The sequence below is a fragment of the Anser cygnoides genome, chromosome 8, assembly GCF_040182565.1.
Source record: "Anser cygnoides isolate HZ-2024a breed goose chromosome 8, Taihu_goose_T2T_genome, whole genome shotgun sequence".
Classification (NCBI taxonomy): domain Eukaryota; kingdom Metazoa; phylum Chordata; class Aves; order Anseriformes; family Anatidae; genus Anser; species Anser cygnoides.
In genome coordinates, this window is record NC_089880.1 from 23,571,555 (window position 1) to 23,593,290 (window position 21,736).

General features: G+C 53.1%; 1 protein-coding gene across 2 annotated transcripts in view; it reads right to left on the reverse strand.

Moving 5' to 3' along the window:
• The window catches only part of ZSWIM5 (zinc finger SWIM-type containing 5), an 89,679-nt gene that overhangs the window by 19,897 nt on the left and 48,046 nt on the right, over positions 1-21,736 (reverse strand). For both annotated transcript variants that reach the window (XM_067001873.1, XM_013176365.3), the window contains exon 2: positions 5,054-5,410. In XM_067001873.1, the coding sequence (XP_066857974.1) occupies positions 5,054-5,410 (357 nt within the window). The remainder of the gene's footprint in view (positions 1-5,053; positions 5,411-21,736) is intronic.

Below are 21,736 nucleotides of genomic sequence, written 5' to 3' on the forward strand. Positions count from 1 at the left end.
GGTTCCCAGGGCTGCCCCAACGCTGGCTGCTCGCACGTAAGCATCAGCAACAGAAAGCGCAGGCAGCGGGGAAATCGGCGTGCAGCTAAATAAAACCTCCTCCTCCCACACACCACGCTGAGCGCTTCCCACGTTTGGGTTCTGACCGCAGCCGAATTAGCGATGCAGCTCCCGCCACTCCAAACAAAGCCCACGTTTACTTGTACATTTATTTTGCTCTCGTATCAAAGATTCATACGGGGGGTTGTAATATCAGGTTCCCACACACGCCACGCAGACAGGCGGATAATGGGCTACCCAATTACACCGGGGAGCTGGATAAACATATAAGAGCAAACAAAGAGGATTTGCGCGGTGTTTAAATATTTATGGCAGGATTCGTCCACTTCCCGTTGCCAAGGTTCACACCGTGGTGGCATCGCCAGTGGCATGCCGTGACGTAGCTGACGAGTGATTCCATGTCTCTGCTCCAAACTAGCAGGGAACGGCATGTAAAACAGCCCCAAGCCTGCGTAACACGTCTCTCATATAGCAGCATTCTTGATCCAAAGAGCCTGTTTCAGATGTGCTTGATCTTTGTCCTGCGGGATTCAGATTTAAGGAAACACCAACATGCATCTCGAGTGGAAAGAGTGTTTCACAAGCCCATTTACACTGGCTGTAGAAACAGAGATAAAAACGCCATCAATCACTCCAGCTGGGACCCATCCCTCGCCGCGGGCTCGGCGCTTAACTATTTGGCACCCAAAAGAGACCTCGCCGGAGAGGATGCGAAAACTGAGAAATAAGGGACTGGAAAAATCCCGGGTGAGAAAACAGAACAAAGCCAGGCACGGAAAACCTAACAGCTTGCTCAGCCAGTAGCTGCTGAAGGTGAAGAAAAGCCAAGCCTCTCCTGGAGCGGAGAGCAGCAGGTTTCTGGGGCTGGGGAGGCGGTGGGACCCTCGCGGCTCACAGCAAGGCACGGGAGCATCCCAGTGCCCGCTGCAGGTCTGGAGGAGAAGAGCAAAACGTGCTGGTAAGTGGCCCTGGGCGAGCTCCTGAACCGCTGAACAGTTCACAAAGGCCATCTCATGACTGCACGCAGCGCTGCCAAAAGCCTCCGGGCTGCATCTCCAGCAGTTGGAAAGAAACCAGGAGCGAAGGAAGAGCCACCCAGATCGGAGAGGGAGCGGGGGCAGGATACGGACAAATAAACAAACAACAGAAAACCTCAAAGAGAAAATAACCATGCACCAGAAAGGAAATGAACTCTAGCAAGGGATAAAAATAGCGGCAAAGCGAGGGAGTAAGGAACCAGCCTCCGCCGAGCCTCCCAAGCCTCCTGTCGCATTTTTAAGTGGAGGCAGATTGGAGGGAGCCTCTGGAGGCAGCCTGAAGAGTCAAAGACATCTGACAGCAATCGAGGGAGTGAAGCCCTTCGGCTCCTGTGCGTGACCAAAGGAGCTGCTGGCAGCGGTCCCGTGCCTGCCACGGGCACCTCCAGAACCAGGGCTGGCTGTGGTGAGGGCGACAAGATGGCACAGCCACACGATGGCACGTGGACCCCCCTACTGACATCAGGTCCACCCATTTCTGGGAAGCCCTATGCCAGGCACCCCTCTGGAGGGGATTCAGCAACCCCAGAGGCTCTGCAAGGCCCAGGGGAAGAGTCGCTTGGCAGAGCCCTCCCCTCGAGCACTCCCGTGGATTATTTTCCCTCAAATTTCTATCAGCTCAGCAACCAGGAAGGCAAATCCTCTGGAGACATGACTTTCTCCTCCTCCCCAGCAGGAAGGCAGAATTTCAAATAGATTTACCAGTGCCTTATTCAGCCCTCCGCACACTGTTGTGGGATGACCTGGAAGTTAAAGACCACCCGAGGGCTCGTCAGGCACCAGCTGTGGCTCCGTGTGACAGGATAGGTGGGCAGGTAGCTCCTACCCAGCCAACGTGCTGGGTACAAGAAGCCAGGCTGGCCAGCGGGTAAAGGACCCTGTGGGACCAGAGAGGTCATCTAGCACTTCGAGCTGACTCTCCACAAGATTATCCTCGGAGGGAGCTGCCCCCGCAGCGCAGAGGTTTTGTGGCTTTTCCCCCTTCTGGCTGGGAAGAGCACAAAAAGCCTTTATGGCTGGGACCGGCTGAGCACCACAGACACACTGTCATCGGCCGGCATCTCCACGGGGCAGACAGACCGCCCTCACCGCGTCTCCTGGCCTGAGGTCAGCAGCTCTCCCGGCCGTGCCCAAGCGCAGCGAGGATGGTGCGAGCACTGAGACACGAACAGCGGGGCTGCCAGAGCCGCCCCCTGCTCCTCACCTCCTCCTTGCGAGGGGGACGAGGTGGCCACCACCAGACGGTCCACTGGACACAAGCTGTCCAGCTGCAGGTCCTGGCCGTCCCCAGCAGCAGCAAGTCACGTTGCCTGGTGTAACGACAACCTTCAGCTCCGCTCCGTGCTGGACAGTCAGGCTGAACGTTTCCACCAGCAGCAGGAACGCGCTCAGCGAGGGGAAACCGAAAGCCTCTGCGGTCTCTCCGTTCGAGCTGCCACTTCAGACGCCGAGCGCGGAGGAGCGAGACACACGAGACGCTCGCTGTGAGCACGCTGCCCTTTGCAGCGATCTGCCGGAGCAGAAACGTGACCTACTTCAGCACACAGAGGTCAAGTGGGAAGCAGGCAGCCAGGCACACCTAGGCTCTCCGCGCTGATTGAGCCCTCAGAGAGCGAGCGAGTGCCTTGGCTGCGCTCCGAGGCTGCGGCGTTACTGGAGAGTTTGCATTTCCTTCTAGGAAGGCGGCCCGGGAGAGCAGCACGCGGCGCAGACTCCTGCAAGGAGCAAAGGTCTGAAGCCCTGACGCGAGCCCTCCTGATGACTGCCTGCAATCTTTGCTGTTCGGGCTCTGCAGAGGGGGGAAGAGCAGCCCTGTTTTCCAAAGCAGACGTTCCCACTGCACAAGGGGCATTCCCCAGAGACGCTCCCAAGCTGCAGCACTGGCTCCTCCACCTCTCGCACTAACCACCGACACAGAAGGAGCAGCCGTTTGGTGACCGGACTCAATGCTAACCTGAAGCTAAACAGACCTCTCCCTGGAAGAAATGGAAAAAAAAATAAAAATAACAGTTTCTGGAGAGGCTGTTCTCACTTCGCAGTGTAATAACCTCTGTGTGCTGCCGGGCACACACTGGGTTACTGTTTGGGCTGCAGAGGTGAGCCTGCCAAAAGCCACCTTGGCTTCAACCCAGAGACAAATGAAGGTGTGACCCCAGGGGCCTGGACCAGTCAAGGCCAAGAAACATGCACGTAAGCACATGAAGTGCTATTTAAAGCTTACCTTAAAGGGTTTCAGAACCCAGGATCAGAAACCCTCCATAAACGCATGAACTGCAGCTGGGAAGAGCGAGGTGCGGGGGAAGTTTGGATCCCTTCCAGCTGGAGCCCCAGCAGAGCTGCTGGATCGCTCTGACACCCAGAGCCCTGCAGCATCTATTAGCTTTACATCATCTTAGTGCTCTTCTTCTGCATCATTCCCCGGGATGAGATCAGGCTATAGGTCTGCTCGCAGAGGAGCTCACTCGCTGGCGGGGCTGCCAGACGGGCGTCAGATGGGCAGCTCCTCCGGTGGGACAGGGCAACGTGTCCCTGTCGGTTCAAAACCTCACACCAGGGCATGAAGTTGCAGGACTCTGAATGGGCAGAGCATTTTTGCTTTGTTTTTACAAGTGGCTTTAAAAAACGAGAGGCAGATATTGAACTGCAGCCAACATCTGTATCTTTGTAAGACTCTCAATCACCAAGTCTTTTGCTGACTCTAGAGCAATAAATATTCAGGGCCTTAAAAGCTTTTCTTCAGTCTGCCTGGGAGAATGCAGCCTCAAAGAACGGCACAAACGAGATCTTGCCCAATCTCAACTTCAGTAGATCAGTTCAGGTAGGCAGAGGACCTCACCAGATTCTTGCTCTTCCTTCCTTCCTAACACCCAAAAATGAGGAAATGCCCCCAAACCAGTAATTTCCGAGCACAACCACACACACAGCAGATGTGGAAGAGACAAAAGCCTCTCCCAAGGTAGAAGCAAGAGGGAGGGGAGGGGAAAACATCTGAGATCAGAGCTGCCATCACCAGTAGGATGGAGGTGGACCCCTGGCCCCACTGCTACATGTGGATGCAACCAGTTCAGATCCTATTTTAGGCTGCATATGGGGCTTTTCATCTTCAGAGCAGCTAAGAGGCATGTGTTAATCCCCGCAACGCCCTTCCGTGGCAGATAAGTGTTTATTATCTCCGCTTTACAGCTGCAGGGACAGGCGCGGTGCGGAGCGGTTCATTTCTGGAGGCCCTGGGCAACCTCAGCTCCTGGGCAGGATGCAGCAGGAGCACCGGCTGGTGCTGGCAAAGGGAGCTCCGGGGGCCTGACCACGTCCTGGTCAGCAGGGCTGGGACAGGCACCGACCCCCAGCTGGTGCCTTCTGGGGGAGGAAGTCAAAAGCATCTTCTAAACGCAAAGCCCCATGACACATCCTCGGTCGCCTTTGTGGAATAGGTCAGGACAGCAACACTCATTTATTATGGGCAAATTAGCACCCACGGAGATTAAAGCTTTATCTCCTGCTGGCTCAGTCACATCTGACTTAGCAAGATGCAGGGCTGGGCTGACACCGCATCACTGCATGCTAGAGGAGCCGCGTCCCCACTGCGCCTCCCAGTCCCCAGTGTCCCAGCATTGTGTCCCCAAAACAGCCCTCTGTGCTGGGGAACAAACGTGCTTCCTTCCCCCATGCCTGGCTTTTCCAAGCTCATCTGAGCTGTTCCTCACGTACCGCTAGCCTGCCTGCTCTGTTCTTTCTTGCCTGTTGAAGTCAGCGTTTGATGGATAAACACACAAGGAAAAAGGGCAGAATGGGGACACATGGCCAACACCAAAGTGGTACCAACACCTATGTTCTAACATCAGTTTGACACTGTGCAGCAATGAATATGGCGAAAAAGGCCACCACCATCACTGTGAAATCCAGCCCCCCAAAAACTGGATTAGCGCTGAGCCAGCAAGGAAGGAACAAGAAATTACCATGCACTTGGTTGATTTCCGAGTTGGAGGACAGGATCTCATCAGCCAGCTTCTGGGCAGTGGGCAACACCTCAGTGTGGTGTGCTGTGATCAAATACTGAACAAACTTCTGGAGCTGGTCCCTGTTCATCTGGAAAAGGGTCTCTGAAATGGGAAGACGGAGTTTGACCTGGTCCGGTTTGCGGATCCTGTACAGTGAAAGCGCCACAACATGGGCGCAGTAAAAAATGTCCTTGTTCCCACAGCCACACGTCACTGAGGTGATCTTGCAGCGGTCGAAGCTGATGGCCACCTTGTAGGTCATCTCTGGTTCTGTCGCGGTTGCTGGCTCTGTCACCGTCCCACTGAGGTGGAACCCTGCAGAGGAAAAAGGAGAAGAGGGAAACATGACGTTAGTTTTGTTCTCTCCATGAACACCCATGCAAGCTCTGGAAGGTGGACATGGCCACCAAAAGCCACTTAACGCATCTCTGTTTCGAGTAGTGCATCACCCAAGGACAAAACCCCTACACTGGGAAAGGGAGGCCACCGCCCGCTCAGTCTCCCCCATTCCCACGCACAGCCAACAAGTCAGTTCACCTTGAATTTGCTGACTTCCGCCTAAATAACCCGGACAGACACCCAAGCAACACCCACTGCCAGAGGAACACGTGTGTGTGTGTGCAATGGACTGGAGAGCCGCACCGCACCACCCTGGCATCCATCCAGTGTCACCCAGAACCCAGCCCGCGAGCAAACGTGGCTCTGCACCAGCACGTGCGTGCAGCCAGCCTCTTCGGTGAGTTTATTTAACTGCCAAACCACAGGGGAAGAGCAAAGCCGCGCGGTTCTCATTTGTTTAAGAGTCTCTCAGCCTCTTTCCCTCCTGGGAGCAATCCTCATCCGCGCCTCCCTCTCGCTGAATTCGCACCACAACGCACGTGAGCAAGAGGCAGAGAAAGGCCAGGTTTTCTTCTCTTTGATGAGGCAGACAACGTAAAATAAAATTAAATACAACGCAGCTCCAGCTTCATCCCCTCAACCGGGCAGAGCACCCCAGGGCACGACCTCTGAGCTCTTCTGCCCAAAGAAGAGAAAAGGCTGGATGCGCACCAACCTCACGTTGGAACCACGGCTGGGAGAAGACACTCCAGATCCTCCCAGGGAGCCCATCACACAAGCAAGCTACCGAGGAGGTCAAAGACCAGCACTGTGCACCCATTTGCCTCCTCCTCCCCTCTCCCTTTCCTCCGAGGAGCACAAGGAGGTCAATGAGGGTGCCCGCCTGGCACTCCTGTGCTGGGCGCAGCGTGGTGCCCGGTCCCTGCACGGCCCAGCCCTCCTCCCCGCAGAGGATGCTCACTTGCCTCCGTGGCCCTGGACCCTCGTTAAGCCCAGGTTTGAAGAGGGGTCTCTGCAGAGCCTGCCATCCCCCTGGAGAAGGCGGCAGACAGCTGAGAGGCCCACAATTAACGACAGACGAGGAGAGGGGGGTGGGGGGGAGATTAAAATACATTAACTGCATCAAACCCTTGTGTGTTTGCCAGCTCGCACAAAGGCCTTCCGAGACAAATTCTACCAGAGGTTTTTAATAAATGGCATCAAAACCGGCTATTCACTGCCAGTCTCTTTAAAGCCACGCCAAAAACCACATTCAAATCTGATTAAGTGTCAAGGAGGTCTGCTTTCACTTTAGCGCACGGGAGGGGGGGAAGCAGACCTGTTCCTCAGCCATCGACCAAAAAACCCCACGTCGTGTGGCCGGCAGAGCATCCAACACGGCGGTGCTTAACCTCGGGAGGGCAGGGATGGACGGACGGACAGACAGCCCCGCGCTGCCCTCTCGCTCGCACGCCGCTGGCAGTGGAAGCGCCACGGCAGAGGTGCAGCCCTCGGCAGCCACGCCGTGTAAATCTCGAGGATAAACTCCGAAGTGTTTATGTTTTACCACTTCTCTGGTCTGCAGCGCTTGGCAGGCTGCGCCGACTCCCTGCCAGCTTCTCCCAAGTTTACTTTCTGAGCAAGTTAAAAGGATTGGAAATGACGTTCCTGAGCAATGATGTATGTATGTATGCATACGGACACCCATACGTGTATAATCACGTGTATATAAAGCCCTTTAAGACAAATTACTAGCCATAAACACTGCCTTAAAGAATTACTCCATCAGGACCGAAGGCCAGACCCCACCTGAGGCCAGCCAGTGTAAGGCTGGAGGAACTCGGCTCGTTTAACCAAACGACCTGCTTCAGACAGGTGTCAGCCTGAAAACCTATCAACCGTGGTCTGAATCTGGCCTTCCACAAGAGGAAATTTGCCAAAAACATCGACTCATGCCGCTCTGCGGCTCGGACACAGCCTTGCCCAGCGGTGGAGGCACGGGACTTCCCCAAAAATGAGCTCCCCACCAACTGGTCCTCACGATTCGTAGCGTGGGTTTTCACCTCGACCAGGACTGCTCAGCGCGCCTGCAACAGCCAAGTTTATCTGGCACCCGAGCCACGAGTCCAGGGTCAGTTTAGATTTCAGTTGTCGTGGCAGCAGGTCTATTTAAGATAAACTAGAAACTCTACACAAAACATTTATCAAAAGCTTAGTCAGAAATTAAACACGGTGAGGGGGGGGAGAGAGGGGAGCCCGCGGGAACAACAGCGTTATTTGGGAATATTTACATTAGCGTGAGGTCGGCTCGCAGCTACCACGCTCGGCCCCGCTCTGCACCCCGGCGCTGATCTCATCTCCATCGGCAGGAGGGGACTGCTCAGCACCAGCAGGGCTGTCGCCCCCGTACGGATGGGGCAGGACCACTCCTTTAAACAAAAATTGCCTTCTGGGGCTCCAAAATCCTTTCCTTCCCTTCCAGGGGATTTAACGGTGTCGCTATCCCAGAGAAGAGGTGGTGGTTAAAGGGTAGGTGTCAGGGTGGTTACTCCATCACCCGTCAAAGCACACGCTCGTGGTCCACACAAACCCCGGGTGCTGCAGTCACCAGCAAGCTACGGTCACCTGCAGAAGGACATCTGTCACTGTGCCCTGCTCTGCCCTCAGCTCATGGCCCAAGGACCACGTGGGGCAGGCAGTACTGGCACTCCTGCAGGGAGAAACGCAGCCCTGGCCGAGACACGGGGTCTGGACAGCACTGAGAGCAAACCCAAATACTTCTCCCCGCGTCCCCCCTGCACGTTTCCATTTAAGAAGTTCCGACAGCCGAGTGCTTATCTAGGACTTCGTCTTCTGTTCCTAGCACGCATCCAGCATAAGCTAACTTGGCGTTTGATTTGCTGCCAGCAAAGTGACAGTGCCAGGGCTTGAATGCCATGAAAAAGAAATAATTAAGTATCATCTTTGTAACTACAGCCTCATCACACCCCATCTGAGCCTAGCGTTGTCCCAAGAAAAAAAAAAACTGGGCTCCTCCCTGCCCCAGAACAGCCTCCCCTACGTCCACCGCAGATGCTTCCCGGTGGATGCCCCTTTGATCCAGGTTGCACAAGGAGCTGGGTTGCTGACAAGCTGCCCCCGTGAGCACAGAAAAGTTACCCAGGCTTGACAAATCAGCAAAAACCCTGCTCTGAACACGGGCACACACCGCACCACCCACACGTCTCCCTCCTAATTGCCCTTATCCATCAAACCCGTGCAGAACATCAGAGCAGGGACCTTTTCCTGCCACGGTGGGTCTGCCCCCAGAGCCTCTGCTCTGGTGTTGCGTTAGTGTTGCAGGATGTTGTGCCTCTGATTTAAATTAAAACAGACCCTGGAGATGTCTTCGGGGAGTTTGCGAGCTCCACGCCGGTGGCACTTCTAAACTCATTAGCTGGGCAGCATTTTCCCCTCCAGGGCTTATAAACCCCGCGGGCTGGGAGGAGCACGGATCCTCAAAACACCCCTGGGTTCCCAAACCCCTGTGGAGCACCAAGCCTTTAGCAGGAGCTCCAGCACAGGAGGCTCTGCTGTTAAGACAAGACCATCAAGACCTCAACAGAAGTATCTCCAAGCAAGGTGGAAAATTCTTTGATCTCTAAATCTACTCAACAAAAACGAGCTTTGCAAACTCTTCCAGCTCTACAAGAGCAGCCAGAGTCCTTCAGCTAAGTATTTGTAACTCAGGTGTCCACAAGCCACCTGTCAGGAGACCACCAGACCTCCTGGCCCTCCTAGAGCAGTGATAATCCCCAAAAGTAGGATGGAGAAGATGGTTCTGGTTTCAGAGGGCAAGACTGCGGCAGACAAAACCTCCTCCAAACACACCCCTGGTCTTGGGTCCTCCAGCAAAGGGCAGGGGTTTGCAAAGCCGACACGCGAGCTGGTTGCACCAAAACACCCGAGGTTCAGCGATGGGCAGGCTGGAGTCACCGCTGTCACAGAGCAACTGATTTTGCTCAGCCTTTCCAAAACAAAGCCACCTACGAGCCTAGTCACAGACCACGGGCGGAAATTTAAACCCCAGAAACAAGCAAAACCCTGATGTAACCTGCTCTGCTCCTGTAACCGCGTCCTCTAGAGCGCTCGAGCACCCCGAGGAGGACGACAAGGAGCAGCTACACCACCAGACGGGAACTCGAGAGCTCAGCTCTGCTCCCTCCCAGCAGTTGCTGCTCACAGCCAGCCCCCAGATTTCACACCGCGGCTCAGGCAGAAGTCACAGTTGTCATTCGCAGAGTTGTGCCGTTTGGAAAAAATGAGCTCGTTCTTCCCAGGCACAGCACGTGCGCTGGCACGGTCCTGCCAGTGAGGCAGCCTTTGCGTGAGACCAGCCCTCCCTGGGGTGTAACCTGGGACCAGCAGAAGCCAGAAACCACCTGAGGCTGCTCCATGGGCATCGCTGCACAAGAGAAGCGGGACCAGGAATGCATGGATAACGTGGGGAGCGGTCCTTCATGGCACGGGGGCTCCTGCAGGCTTCTCTTGGTCTTGGAGGACTTTGTAGAAACCTCGGAGCAGGTCAAGGAATGGCTCTGCCTAGTGAAAAAGGCAACTACAGCCAATCCCCCAAGCAAGTTGGCTCCAAGCAGACACTTCGGGCTCCGTTAGGATCAGCAAGAGCAATGTGATCGCCCCTCCTCACCACTCTCCTTGCGCAGGAACCCGCCTCTCCCCAGGCTGACCCACCTCAGCTCTGTGTTTGCAGCACGACAGGCTGCTGCTCTAGTCCAAACCTGCCCAGAAAGCCTTCACGTAAGGGTGATAAATGCACACATCGTACAGCATGGCCCGGATGGCATCAGCTGGGCTCACCTGAGCCCTGGTTTCATCCATCGTCAACAAACCAGGAGGCTCCAAGCACCCTTCCCTGCCTTTCCCCCCTCTGCCCACAGGGGATGCCCAGCGGGGACAGCGCCGGGAACAGGGGGATGATCGGCTCTGCGCCGCGGCTTCCCCACCAAGAATCTGCTGTTCTCCAGCCTGCAGGACTGCCAGACACAAAGAGCCCTGAAAAAAACAAATGGGAAAGGCTGCACAGATATTTATGGGGCTCGGCAGATGCAGACAAGGTAAACCGAGATTTTCAACGCGAGTCATATACACTAGGTTACCATGACCCAAATATTTTTAAAATTTCCAAACCACAGCGGAAAGGTATTTTAAACTAAAGCGATTCCAAGCTCCTCGGTGATTAAACGGACTGCAGCTCCAGCTTGTAGTGGAAAAACCATTTGTTTTTCCACTGTGTGAAAGCCATAACTAGCAATGAATAATAATTGCTGCACCGAGTGTTATTTATAAGCCATTCTTGGTCACATTTCCGAGCGTTGAAACAGCAGCTTTCCAAATGTGAACTTACAATCAGTCAATATTTGTAATGTAGACAACACCCATGGGAGGAAGGTGTCTGTGTGCTTACGCTGTAGGAAGCGGAGGTTAGTAAAATCTCCGAAAGCTTTCCAGCTAATAGATCAATTCCTCCAGCCGGCTGATCCTGACAATTGCTCAGTCTCTGACCTTGCAGTTGGAAAGGAGATGGGCTCATGAACTCATTTGCACATGACAATGCTCCGGCAAAGTGAATCATCTGCCTCTGATAGTAATGGAGAGTACTGCTCACTCCAGCCCTCCCAGGCTCCATTCAAACAGCGCAGGGCTGGCCTTTTGTGCTGTAAGTGCAAGAAAGACTCCGCTGAAGATGTGTGCAATTAAACCCACTTTTCTTGTTGCTCTTTTGATTCAGCAGAGCTCAATGAGAGGCACCCCAGGCAGGTGTTGTCACACACAGATAAAATGTGCCTTTTCAGAGCGCTTGCAGACAAAAAGAAAGAGGTAAAGGCTGAATCAATTGCAATTTCTCTCTTGCAAAAGAGGGAATCCACGCTTCAAGCGATTCAACGAGGAGAGGGCTCATACGGATTTACATGCCCCCCCCTCCAAAGCAATTTCTTTTTGACACAAATGGATGCCACATGCAAAGGTGCTGCCATCCAGCCAGACCTCCGCGGGGCTGGCAGTGGGGGAACGGGGCAGGACATAGATCGGATGGGTCGGGGCCCTCCTCCCCGGCCCCACCACACCGCTTCCCTTTGCTGGCCATTACCACCCAAGAAAAGCAACTCTGGCTTGGTGGAGCTTGCGAGGACAATTAACAAAAGCCCCCACAATTAACAAAAGCACCCCCAGAGGAGCCCGACGGAGCGGTAACAAAGGGATGCAGCCGAGATGGGACGGCGCGTCCTTCGGGAGCAAACGGGAACCCACGGACAGAGGACGTGCCATGCCTCCCAGGGCATCCACAGACCCCGGACGCCAGCAAAGGTTCACCAGAAATGTTTCTCTCTCGGGGTAGGCTGGGGAAGAAGCGCAGGCTGCAGCTTTAAAGAGAGAAGATGCGAGTGCAGTTGTTTGTGTCGGAGGTAGCCGTAAGCTCCTCTGAGCAGCTGAGTAAGCTGGAGGGACGCTCTCTCTGCCATCTGCTCTGATCCCAGAACACCTCCTGCAAATGAAGAGTCAATCCGCTGGTTTCTATTCCTGTTAACCTCTAATCAGCCACAAGGACCGGCCTCTGCTCTGCTCTTTATCTGAGCCAGCTAATGCGTGAAGTGCACTGCGCTTCCCATCTGCTCCAGCATTAGTAGAGTTAAAGGACAATGCCGTTTCCCTGTCCCAAGCATTCACTTACACAGATGCCCTTGTATTAACTCAATTTCCCAGTGATTTCCATTATTACCCTTACGAGATTTCTGCTGTTTGTTTATCCAGAAGCCTGACACCGAGTTTTTTCTCCCCCCTGGCCAGCTCCGGGGGTGGTGTGACTAAGGCGGGTCCCCAGCAGCCTGGTCCTGCTCCGTGACATTCTGCCCCCAAAATTCAAAACTGCTCTCGTCTTCTCTCTTGCCCCGAGCGCTCTTTGTTGCCTATTCTAACCTGAAAACACCACTCCCAGCCCCAAGGCTGAGGACGCCCCTCCCCGCGTCACCTTCCACATCCTTCCGTTGCCTACCAGCAAATGGGTTTTTAATCTACCCAGCCGCACAACCCTCGCTCTGAAGGCACACGGTTTGGGGGAAGAAGGAAAAAAAAAAAAAAAAACGTTTTGAAGCTCTGACCGATTTCCTCTGCTAATTCGCAGCCCTGCAAGCTGAGCGCTTGTGCTAGCAGCTCAGATCTCATGCAAACCAAGCCGAATGGCATTTGTGCAGCAGCATAAACAATAGAGAAGGCTCGAAGAGAGGAAGAGTTCACCACATCTTTGCTAACGCGTTCCGCCTGCCTAATAACTAGTGGCAAAATGCTGTCAAGTCTCTGCTGTTACAGTGTATTTCGTGGCAAGCTTGAATATAAAGAGCTTGCTTAAAACCAAGAGAAAATTAGAAAGATTAGTGTGCGCATGAAATTTATGGGCAGAGCTGGTGATTGCAACATCCCTACATCAAGAGAGAAAGAAAACCACATCTCTGCAACGATCCCCCAAGTATCCATCTTCATGCATTCATCAACGGCTGCGTCTGAACGCGGAGTGCTGCGATTCCTTGTCCCAGCCCAGATGCTTTCTCAAAAGGCACAGGGTTATTTTCAAGCACGAAAGAAAAGATCCATGGGGAGCAAATCCCCTTTTGCTGGAGTTTCTGGGCCCGAGCGTCCCATCAATCCAGGCTGCCACCTGGAGCCAGCCCAGCCCCAAGCTGTCACCACCCCGTGTGCCTCAAGGAAACCCCAGCGAGATGCCAAAACTCGCACGCGAGGCTGGGTCCTCCGACTGGGGTCCGCTCCCAACTTCAGTGGAGCCACCCAGATTTCCAACAGCTGAGAAGCTGCCTCCCAGGACATAAAAGGGTTTTAATTAGGAAATGCCTCTTATCCACCCATGGAAGTGTCGCCGCGATGGAATTGCTGATCTTCGCTGCATTTGAAAGCGGAGCAGCACGCTGTTGCTTCCGTGGTCTTTTTTATGTGGCGATTCCCCGGCACCCCTTACCCCCACAAAACAAAATAATCGCCGCCACTTCAGCGAGGCGCCTGCCACGCCAGAACCCTTTTGAAAAAGGCTGCTGTTGTTTGCATTGACACGCCGCCTCGAGCAGCGGCTCCGCTCCTTTGTTCTACCCTGCGAACCTGGGCTGGCAGGAATTTCCAATCCAGATCCAATTAGCGCAGCGCTTGCACTTTATTACATATATCATCCAACAACTGAATCCGAACCGGCCGCGCAGGGCGTCACGGTAGCGGGCTCGCACCTGCGGCGCGCAGCAGCAGCCCAGCAGCTCGGGTGCAGTTTTGCTTGAGGTGCCCCAAAAGCCAGCCTGCTGCTCGGGGAGGCTGATCTGCAGGGGAAAAGCCTTGGGGTGGGCGACTCGGCCTGAATAAAAATTGAGTTACGTCTACCTAATCCTGTTAAATCGGTCAGAGTCTCCTTGTACCCATTGTTCTGGCTCCTGGTTTAAGGACTCATCCCTGGGTACCTGCTGGTAGGGAATGAAGTTACTCCAGAGCCAGGGGCATCCTTTCTTCTCTTTATTTGCTCCCGTTGCTGACCTGCTTTTCCGAGAGGCAGCTGCCCTCCCACGTCGGCAACTTTTCCAGGCTTTTTGCTCCCCTCGAGCCCATCTTTGCCTTGGGCTGGGCAGCAGCCTTGGCTTTTGCCTCCAACCAAAAGCAGACCTGAGATGGGAGGGAGGGAAGAAGGGAGGGAGGGAGGAGAAAGGCAGGTCTGCCCAGCCCCACAGATGGTAATGTGCTTAGTGGAGACCCGTTAGCATTAAAACCGCCATCAAACAAGGTGATGCTCCTCTCGCTGCTGCCAACGCTCCAGGGCACGACAGCTGCCAGGGCTTGGAGTGGGGGAGCCGACTTGGCAGCCAGTGCCATGCATGAGGGGCTGGAGACCATCAGCTCCCAGTGGTGGGACCTGCCTGCGAGGTCCTGCCAGACCCAGCACCAACAACCATGATGCACGGATAAATCCCATTCATTGAGTATTTTGCAACTAACGCCACCTCCAGAGCAGGCCACGGTCAAAACGAAAACCAAGCTCAACTCACTAATATCAAAAACCAAAAGCAAAACCAAGTCTGAGAACCTTGTGACTTGCTTCGTTCACGCATTTCTGTTCCACAGGACCAGCAGCCAGGCTCACAGCCACCCCCCCGTGAAGCACCAGCATCAAACCAGGGCATCGCGGAGCAATGGAGGGAAATGGCACACAACCCTGATCCTCCCTGAGACACCAGACCTTAAAATAGCAGCTCTACAATTTCTAGGGAAGTTATTAGTTATAATTTTCCTGGCCTTCAGAAGCCTTCTGAGGGAATGAGGCAGCCTAGATTCAGTACAAAAGCCTGCTCCAAATTCTTCCCCAAAAAAGACACTTTTTCTATTAAAAATAGTTCTTTTTTAAAAAAAGGGATTATAAAGTCTGACTTTCTAAGTTATTGGCAACGTTGTTAAAAGAACATTGTATTTACTAAGCATTTCAATAGTGTTTGGGTTAATGGCCTCAGTATCAATTTGCTGAAAAGGTCAATTAACTTCCTTCAGAAAACCTGGGTTTTAAGCAGAGAGGAGGGCTCTGCCCTAAAACTGCTCCCCCAGAGTGAAAAACTCTTTGCGACTTCACCCCTTCTCCGTTCCTGCTCTCCACAGCTCAGCCCAGAGCTGGGCACCCACCCGAGCGAGTGCACCCTGGTGGCTCTGTCCCCACCGCTCCTGCTTTTCCCCCATCACTTGTCCCTGCCGAAGGGGGACGACGAGGCTGGACAGACCCTTTGGGAAGGTGACTGCCTTCTGGACAACCAGACACACCATCCCCCAGGGAAGGGATCATCCCGAGGGGGAAACTTCATAGACAACGAGAAATTTGTGGACAACCACAGGAGGGGACACAACCCACATCTGCATCTGCCGACCTTCTGCATCAACTTCTGGAGGCAAACGAGGAAGAACTTCACCTTCCCTCCAGCACCAGCTCCTGCTCCTGGATGGAGCCACGCAGCCAAAGCGGGTTTGGCCGCCGTGCTCCCCGCACGCGCCTGCGGCAGATAAGGGTGCGCTCTCCTGCCAAGTCTTATAGCCCCAATTCATAGTAAACCCATCTCTCTCTTTTTCTTTTTTGCTATTGAATTTCACTAAGGAGACCACAGCCAAACATCTTTACATTGTAGAAATATTATTATTCTTAAATGGCTTAGCTCACTTCAGTAGTTTCACCAAAAGTTAGTGGTTTCCATTTTTTTCCTCCCTAAACCAATAACGCTTACATTTTTGAGCCTATTAGGGCTGCTCCATATAGGGAAATTAACTAGTCATTGCAGAATAAATTATTCAGCAACCGCTGTTCCAGATCAGCTTCCTCCATAGACATTTTATTCCAGAATAATTTTGGAATACTTTGAAAGTGTATTAATTATTCCATAAGGACAGGATTTGAATTCTGGCACCGGGAGTCACTCAGATAACCACTGCCTGATGGTACCCTGCAGTAGTTGTTCTGGTCACTACTCCCTTTATACCACAACATAAAAATGATGAAGTTTTTCTAGCTATCTATCTCCTTAGCTAGTGCTGGGAGCTTCTGCTGCCTCTCCAGCAGGAAGATGGGCACAACCCTGAACAGAGCAATCTCAGAAAAGGAGGTGGGTGGTGGTGGAGAGCATGGGAAGGTTTATGCTGAATTTCAACTTGCAGCAAAAATTGAGTTGAGGAAAAAGCACACGCTTTGATTGGGTGTGGGAAAACAGTTTTTCAAGCTTTCTTTCAACCCATGAGCTACAAGGTGAGAGTAACAGTCTAGTGAAAAGGCTGTGGGAGGTTGCATTATGAGGTGAAGTATTCACCACGTCGCGCTGGGAAACGTAGAAAATGGCTTTTCTGCTTGGGATCTCTGCGCAGAGCCCATCTGGAAGGGCCGGCCCAGTGAGCTGCATGGGGACATCCAGCAGGAACGCACTGTGGATAGGGAACGTGACAAAATGGGTCCCTGTCCACTGCTATCCACGGGGCTCAGCACATTTCACAGGGCAACAGCAGCGTGTCCAGGCACTATTGCTCATGGGACTAGGTGAGCATCTAATAGGGACAGGACCACTGCACACAAGGACACGACACATTTAGAGTCACCGCATCTCTCTGGCGAGCCCACGCAGCCAAGCCTGGGGTCGTGCCTGACGAGCAGTTGGATCCCCTAATGCTGCACAACGAAAACCCTCTGTAGAGCAGTCATCACGCTTTAAATGAAACAGCACTTCAAGAAAACAAACCCCTTTGATCGCATTGTTTTCGCATGACCCTTCTGAAAAGTCAGGAAGGCAGCGGGAGGGCTGCAGAGTTAAGACTTCCCTGCAGTTGCCCTTGCTTGAAAGGAAGGCGGTTGGGAGACAGATGCCTGCCAAAGATGCTCAGCTCCTCTACATCAGCAGTTTGCAGCGTCTTTAGGATGCACATCCCCCCCCCCCCAAGCCCTCTCACGAGAAGCAGATTCCTGTGGGGTGATTTTAAGCCCCTCGACGCCACGCTTGCTCCTGGCAGATCCCCACAAACCACCCGTCCTGGTCACCCACGTTGTCCCCAGCACCTCCCAGCCCTATGTCAGGAGCCCTGTGCTTTAGAGAGCTCAAAATGGAAAAGCTTCCCCAAAGGACCCATGGCAAAGCATCAGCTTGCCTATTTTTCAGGTTCAGGATGCCTCCACAGCTTAGCAGCCTTCGGAAACCCAAATGGCCACAAAAAGTGATAACAAGCGAAACGCGAGCCATCGCCGCCTCGGGTTGGAAGCGGTTCACAGGCTGCCTCTCTACAACTCGTGGTTCTGATTAAAAACTTAACAGATTTTTTGCTGGAAAGACATTGTTATTCAATACACAAGCTAGACTGCAGGCTCCTTCGTTTGCTTTTGGTGCAGTGCAAACATCTAAAATGACACCGCATAATGACAAGATCTGTCATCGGGACGGCTGGTGCTACATTATAAAGAAAGGAGGCGCAGACACATAACGAAGGAAAGATCCCTTTGCCCTCTCTGGAATTTGTCAAAATTAAAACAAAAGGAAACCTACGCTGCGCAGTTAGCACTAAATACACGGAACCAAAGGGAAAACTGTGAAGCGAGACAGTTCACGGTGGTTTTCTGCCCTTATGTGACACGAAGTCCTTTTGGTGTCAGATGCAGAGCCTCAGACTCCCCTAACCACATATGTGTTTTAATAATTAAGCCCCTTTATGAAGGGAAAGGGGAAAGAAGAAAGGGGAAAGGGGCAGAAATCCTGCAGCACCCCTAGCCAGCTACCTGCCAAAACCCAGTGTCGAAGTCCCCCTGCGCTGAGCCCCTGCCCCAGCTCCCTCCGAGGGCCACTCGGCCCCAGCCCCCGCCGCGCACGCCCCACGGTTATCAGTGGATTTATCTCGATTTGGAATTGGAAGCAACCAAAAGGCAGTGAGCTCAGCATCACAGGACAGAAATGAAGTAAAAAGCAAAACCAGATGAGCGGCTCGGGAGAGCCCTGCTTCTCTCTTCCCTTTGAAAAGGGAAGCCAGTAATTTGAGACAGCGCCGTTCACAGGAGTTTTACCCACAATCTCTGCAAAGGGCTTTAGGAATTGTCCTGATCAGCATTAGAGGGTGCTCGCAGCTGGGGACATGTGGCTGGGAGGGACATCTCCCGCAGACCCACAGGGAGGGAGGCACACGGGCACTGAGCCTCAGGGAGAGGGCGAGGTGTTGGGGTTCGAGAACCACAACCGGGCACATTGGTGGGGTTCTTGGGTCCCTAAGTCACTTTTCCTGGCCGAACACAGCGCCTGGCTGCAAGCTCCACAGCCATGACAGGAGGACACGGTGCCGGGAAGGCCGCCACACACGGTGGGATCCCACCGGAGCGCGGATCCCTGTAGGCCGGGCCGGTCTCGCCCCGATGGCGCTCGCCATTTTTGCTGCTGTTGCTTAGCGACGAGGACAGCTCGCTGCACTGACGCGCCAGGCGTGTTAAATGCCCTCGCACTTTTGTTTTCGCAGGCGAGGAGCAGGCAGGAGATAAAACAAAAGAGGCCATTTTCTCCCTCCGCGAGGTGCCATCTCGGCAGCTGCGGGAGGATGCAAGCACCCCTCAGGATGCCAGCCCCAACGCGTGCTATGGAGCGACGACGACTGAAGGATTTGGGGTAAAAAAAGGCCCAACGCGTGCTCCCCAATAGCCGGGAGCAATGAGGATGCTGCAGGCGAGCTGTGGGTCCAGACAGCTGCAGGGGATGAATCCCCACCCTCCTCCTGGGCTAGCACTGCTCTAGGCTCACGCTGGACACTGACCTGATGCAGGCAGGGCCTGGCTCCGATATCACCCACACGCGGAGCAGGTGAATGGCAAGACCCAGGCAACCTCCAAACCTAGCACAGCTCCAGCTGGCTCCTGAAGGAAGCAGCAATGGGTTTCTGGCGTAAAAGGAGGGCTGAGACCTGCCAGCACCAGCATGACGATGATGCTCGTCTGGAAGATGTTCATCTGGGGTCACCTTGCATTGCTCAGGGAGGATGTGCCTATCCATTCATGCCAGACTAACTTCAAGCTAAAGGAGCACAGCATCCAGCCAAGAGCCCTGAGCCAGACCAGCTAAATCCTTCCACCGTGCAAACAGCTGCGAGTGTCCTTGCGCAGAGACCTACTTGCAAGACTTCACACCGCATGCTTGTGCGCACAGGGAATTGTCACATTTTACCGGCTGACATCTATGCGCCTGCCTCAACGGCAAACAGACCCTGCGACAAACTCTCTGGAGCGCACGGGGCATGGGAGTATTTGCCTGCTTTTGGAGGTTTTCCATCTCAATGCAAGCAAAGGAAGCCAGGAGTTGCAGGGAACAGCCCCTCCTCACCTGCTTTTATCCAGTCCTTGGGTGTCTCTGGCGTTCTCCTGGCCCAGGGGAGGACAGGACCAAGAGGACACATCTGCTCACACGGCTGCCCATCCTCACTGAGCTCGCTTGTTTCTCCCCACCTCCCTCGGGGCATTACACCCAGTAACAATAGCACAGAGCTGCTGCAAAACAGTGCAAAGCTTCAATCTGAGCAAAGCTTCAATCCCAGAGCATGCCCAAGACAACCAGCAGACGCCAAATTAAAATGATTCCAGTCCTCAGCAGCCTCCCTCTCTCTCTCTAAAGAGCAATTGCTATTATTAATTTGCTTTCTCCAGATAAACAAGAAATTTATTAAAATCTGAAATAGACTGGGAGCGTGTGGGGCAGCAGAGGGACAGGAGGTTGCCACTTGTCTTTAAAAAAGAAATACTTCTACGCTGGATTACGCTTTCCACTTGCTGGCTCCCCAGGAACCTATTTCCACATCGTGCGTTTCCTCTGCAGGAGATGGAAACGTCACAAGCTCCAGAGGCAGCTCGAGGGCTCGTCCATCTTCGAGAGGAGGATGCACCAAATTTGGGACCCAACAGGTGAAATGTATATAGAAATAGAAATTTAGTAATAAAAATTAAGTGCATCTCAGTGATGAACGCATCACTGAACACATCTGAAAACGCAGTCTACGGGCTGCTGTCACAGATCATGATCTTGACATCTTACAGAGGAGGCGTATTTTTTGGTTTAAATCAATTCAGCTCCTTGTTTCAGGAAGCCACTCCATTAAACCTAGAGACGAATTCATCGTGGACAAAGAGACCCACACTTGTGGAGAGCTGAAAGCAGATCCTCCCACCCCATCCAGCCAACAAGAAGGTGATCCTCACGGCAGGTGGAACCACCTAACTGGTGGCATGAAACTTCAGCACAGCTTCCTACATCATCCGTGGTGAGGAGAGGTGGTTTGAAGCAGGATGAGCAGCAGTTCCCACCACGCTCACGAAGTGGGTTTGCAAAGGATCTTACAGTCATGTAACAGCCGCTCCAACAGCCTTGCTTTCATACATCCCCCCTTGTTACTCCAGCCATAAAGAAAGGATTAAAAATGGCTGCTGCTAGCACAATGCAAGTTATCAGTCTTATCAGTACGTCGAGCCAAAGCAGAAGCAAATTACATTCACCATATACTCAGCATTTGTGCGGTAGGAGTGTTTGGGAGATAGGAGAAAAAAACACGCAGCAGATAATCTGGACACCTAAAATACAAGCAGTGAGTTCACAGTCACGGCTACCTTCAGTCCTGGTGGTTTCCTATAGATCAACCTGCCTTTTAAATGAGTGACAGTACTGAGAGAACCTCTGGACAATCGTAATCCTACTCCACAGAGACCTCTAGGATGCAATAAAGCCCTCATCCTCCTGTCTTCTCCTCAACAGAGGTATGGAAACCCACTCCAGCACCCTCAGCATTTCCAATCACATAACCAGTGAGAAGTTCAACTTCGAGAGATCTAGACCACCAAGAGTTTCACTGGATTTAGGCAATTGGTATGAAGTGTGTTGGATGCGATGCCATCAGACCCATGAGTCTGAATAAACTAAACTGAAAAGAAATTAAAGCCAAAAGCACTGTGGGCTGCAAGCTTTACATGATCTTGAAGGCAGAGGCTGCTGAACCCATTACTTCCACTTCAGACATCAATTAAACTCACCTTTAAATTTTCAGCAGCCCGCATCTGTGCTGCCTGGCTATTGAAGCCAGCCAGTAACACTTTTGCACGTTCACTTTGTCTGGTGCCAACAGATCCATCTGCCTCAAATACAGGAGATCTCTTTTTAACACTCAAAAGCTAATGAAAAAAATCCCCTCTGGTGAAAGGACAACACTGGATCAGAGAAGTTTTATTAGCCCTTAACCATGCAAAGTTGGAAGCTCATCCCCTGTTTAATTCTAATACTCTGACTCTGTTAAACATTAACTGTATAAATAATCAAATACTTCACATGACAGAGCCATACTTCCAATCTGGGGCCAATAACCCAGAGGGTAATGAAGGGTGTAGTCTTCTGGGCTCAAGGATTTCCAGCGCTCTCCAAACACCAGAACAAAGGCTTTCCCTTCCCCCTCCACGGGCTTCAAAGCAAAAGCTTTGATTCACTCAGCGAGACCACATCAAGCCAGAGCACAGGCATGCGAACCTTATATATCTCATCGCACACCCTCTGCTCCAGAGACACATGTGAAACCACCAGCCATTGTGTGGTCTGAGCTCTGTCAAACCGCCCAGACCCCCTCCAAAAAAACCTTCCTCCCCATCCTCGCTGCCGCACGGGATGCTTGGGGACAGAGCCTCCCGCTCGCCCCCATCCACCCCCTGCCTCATGCAGTGACCTCACCCAGCTTCCACCCACCGTGGGCATGGTCCTCGACACA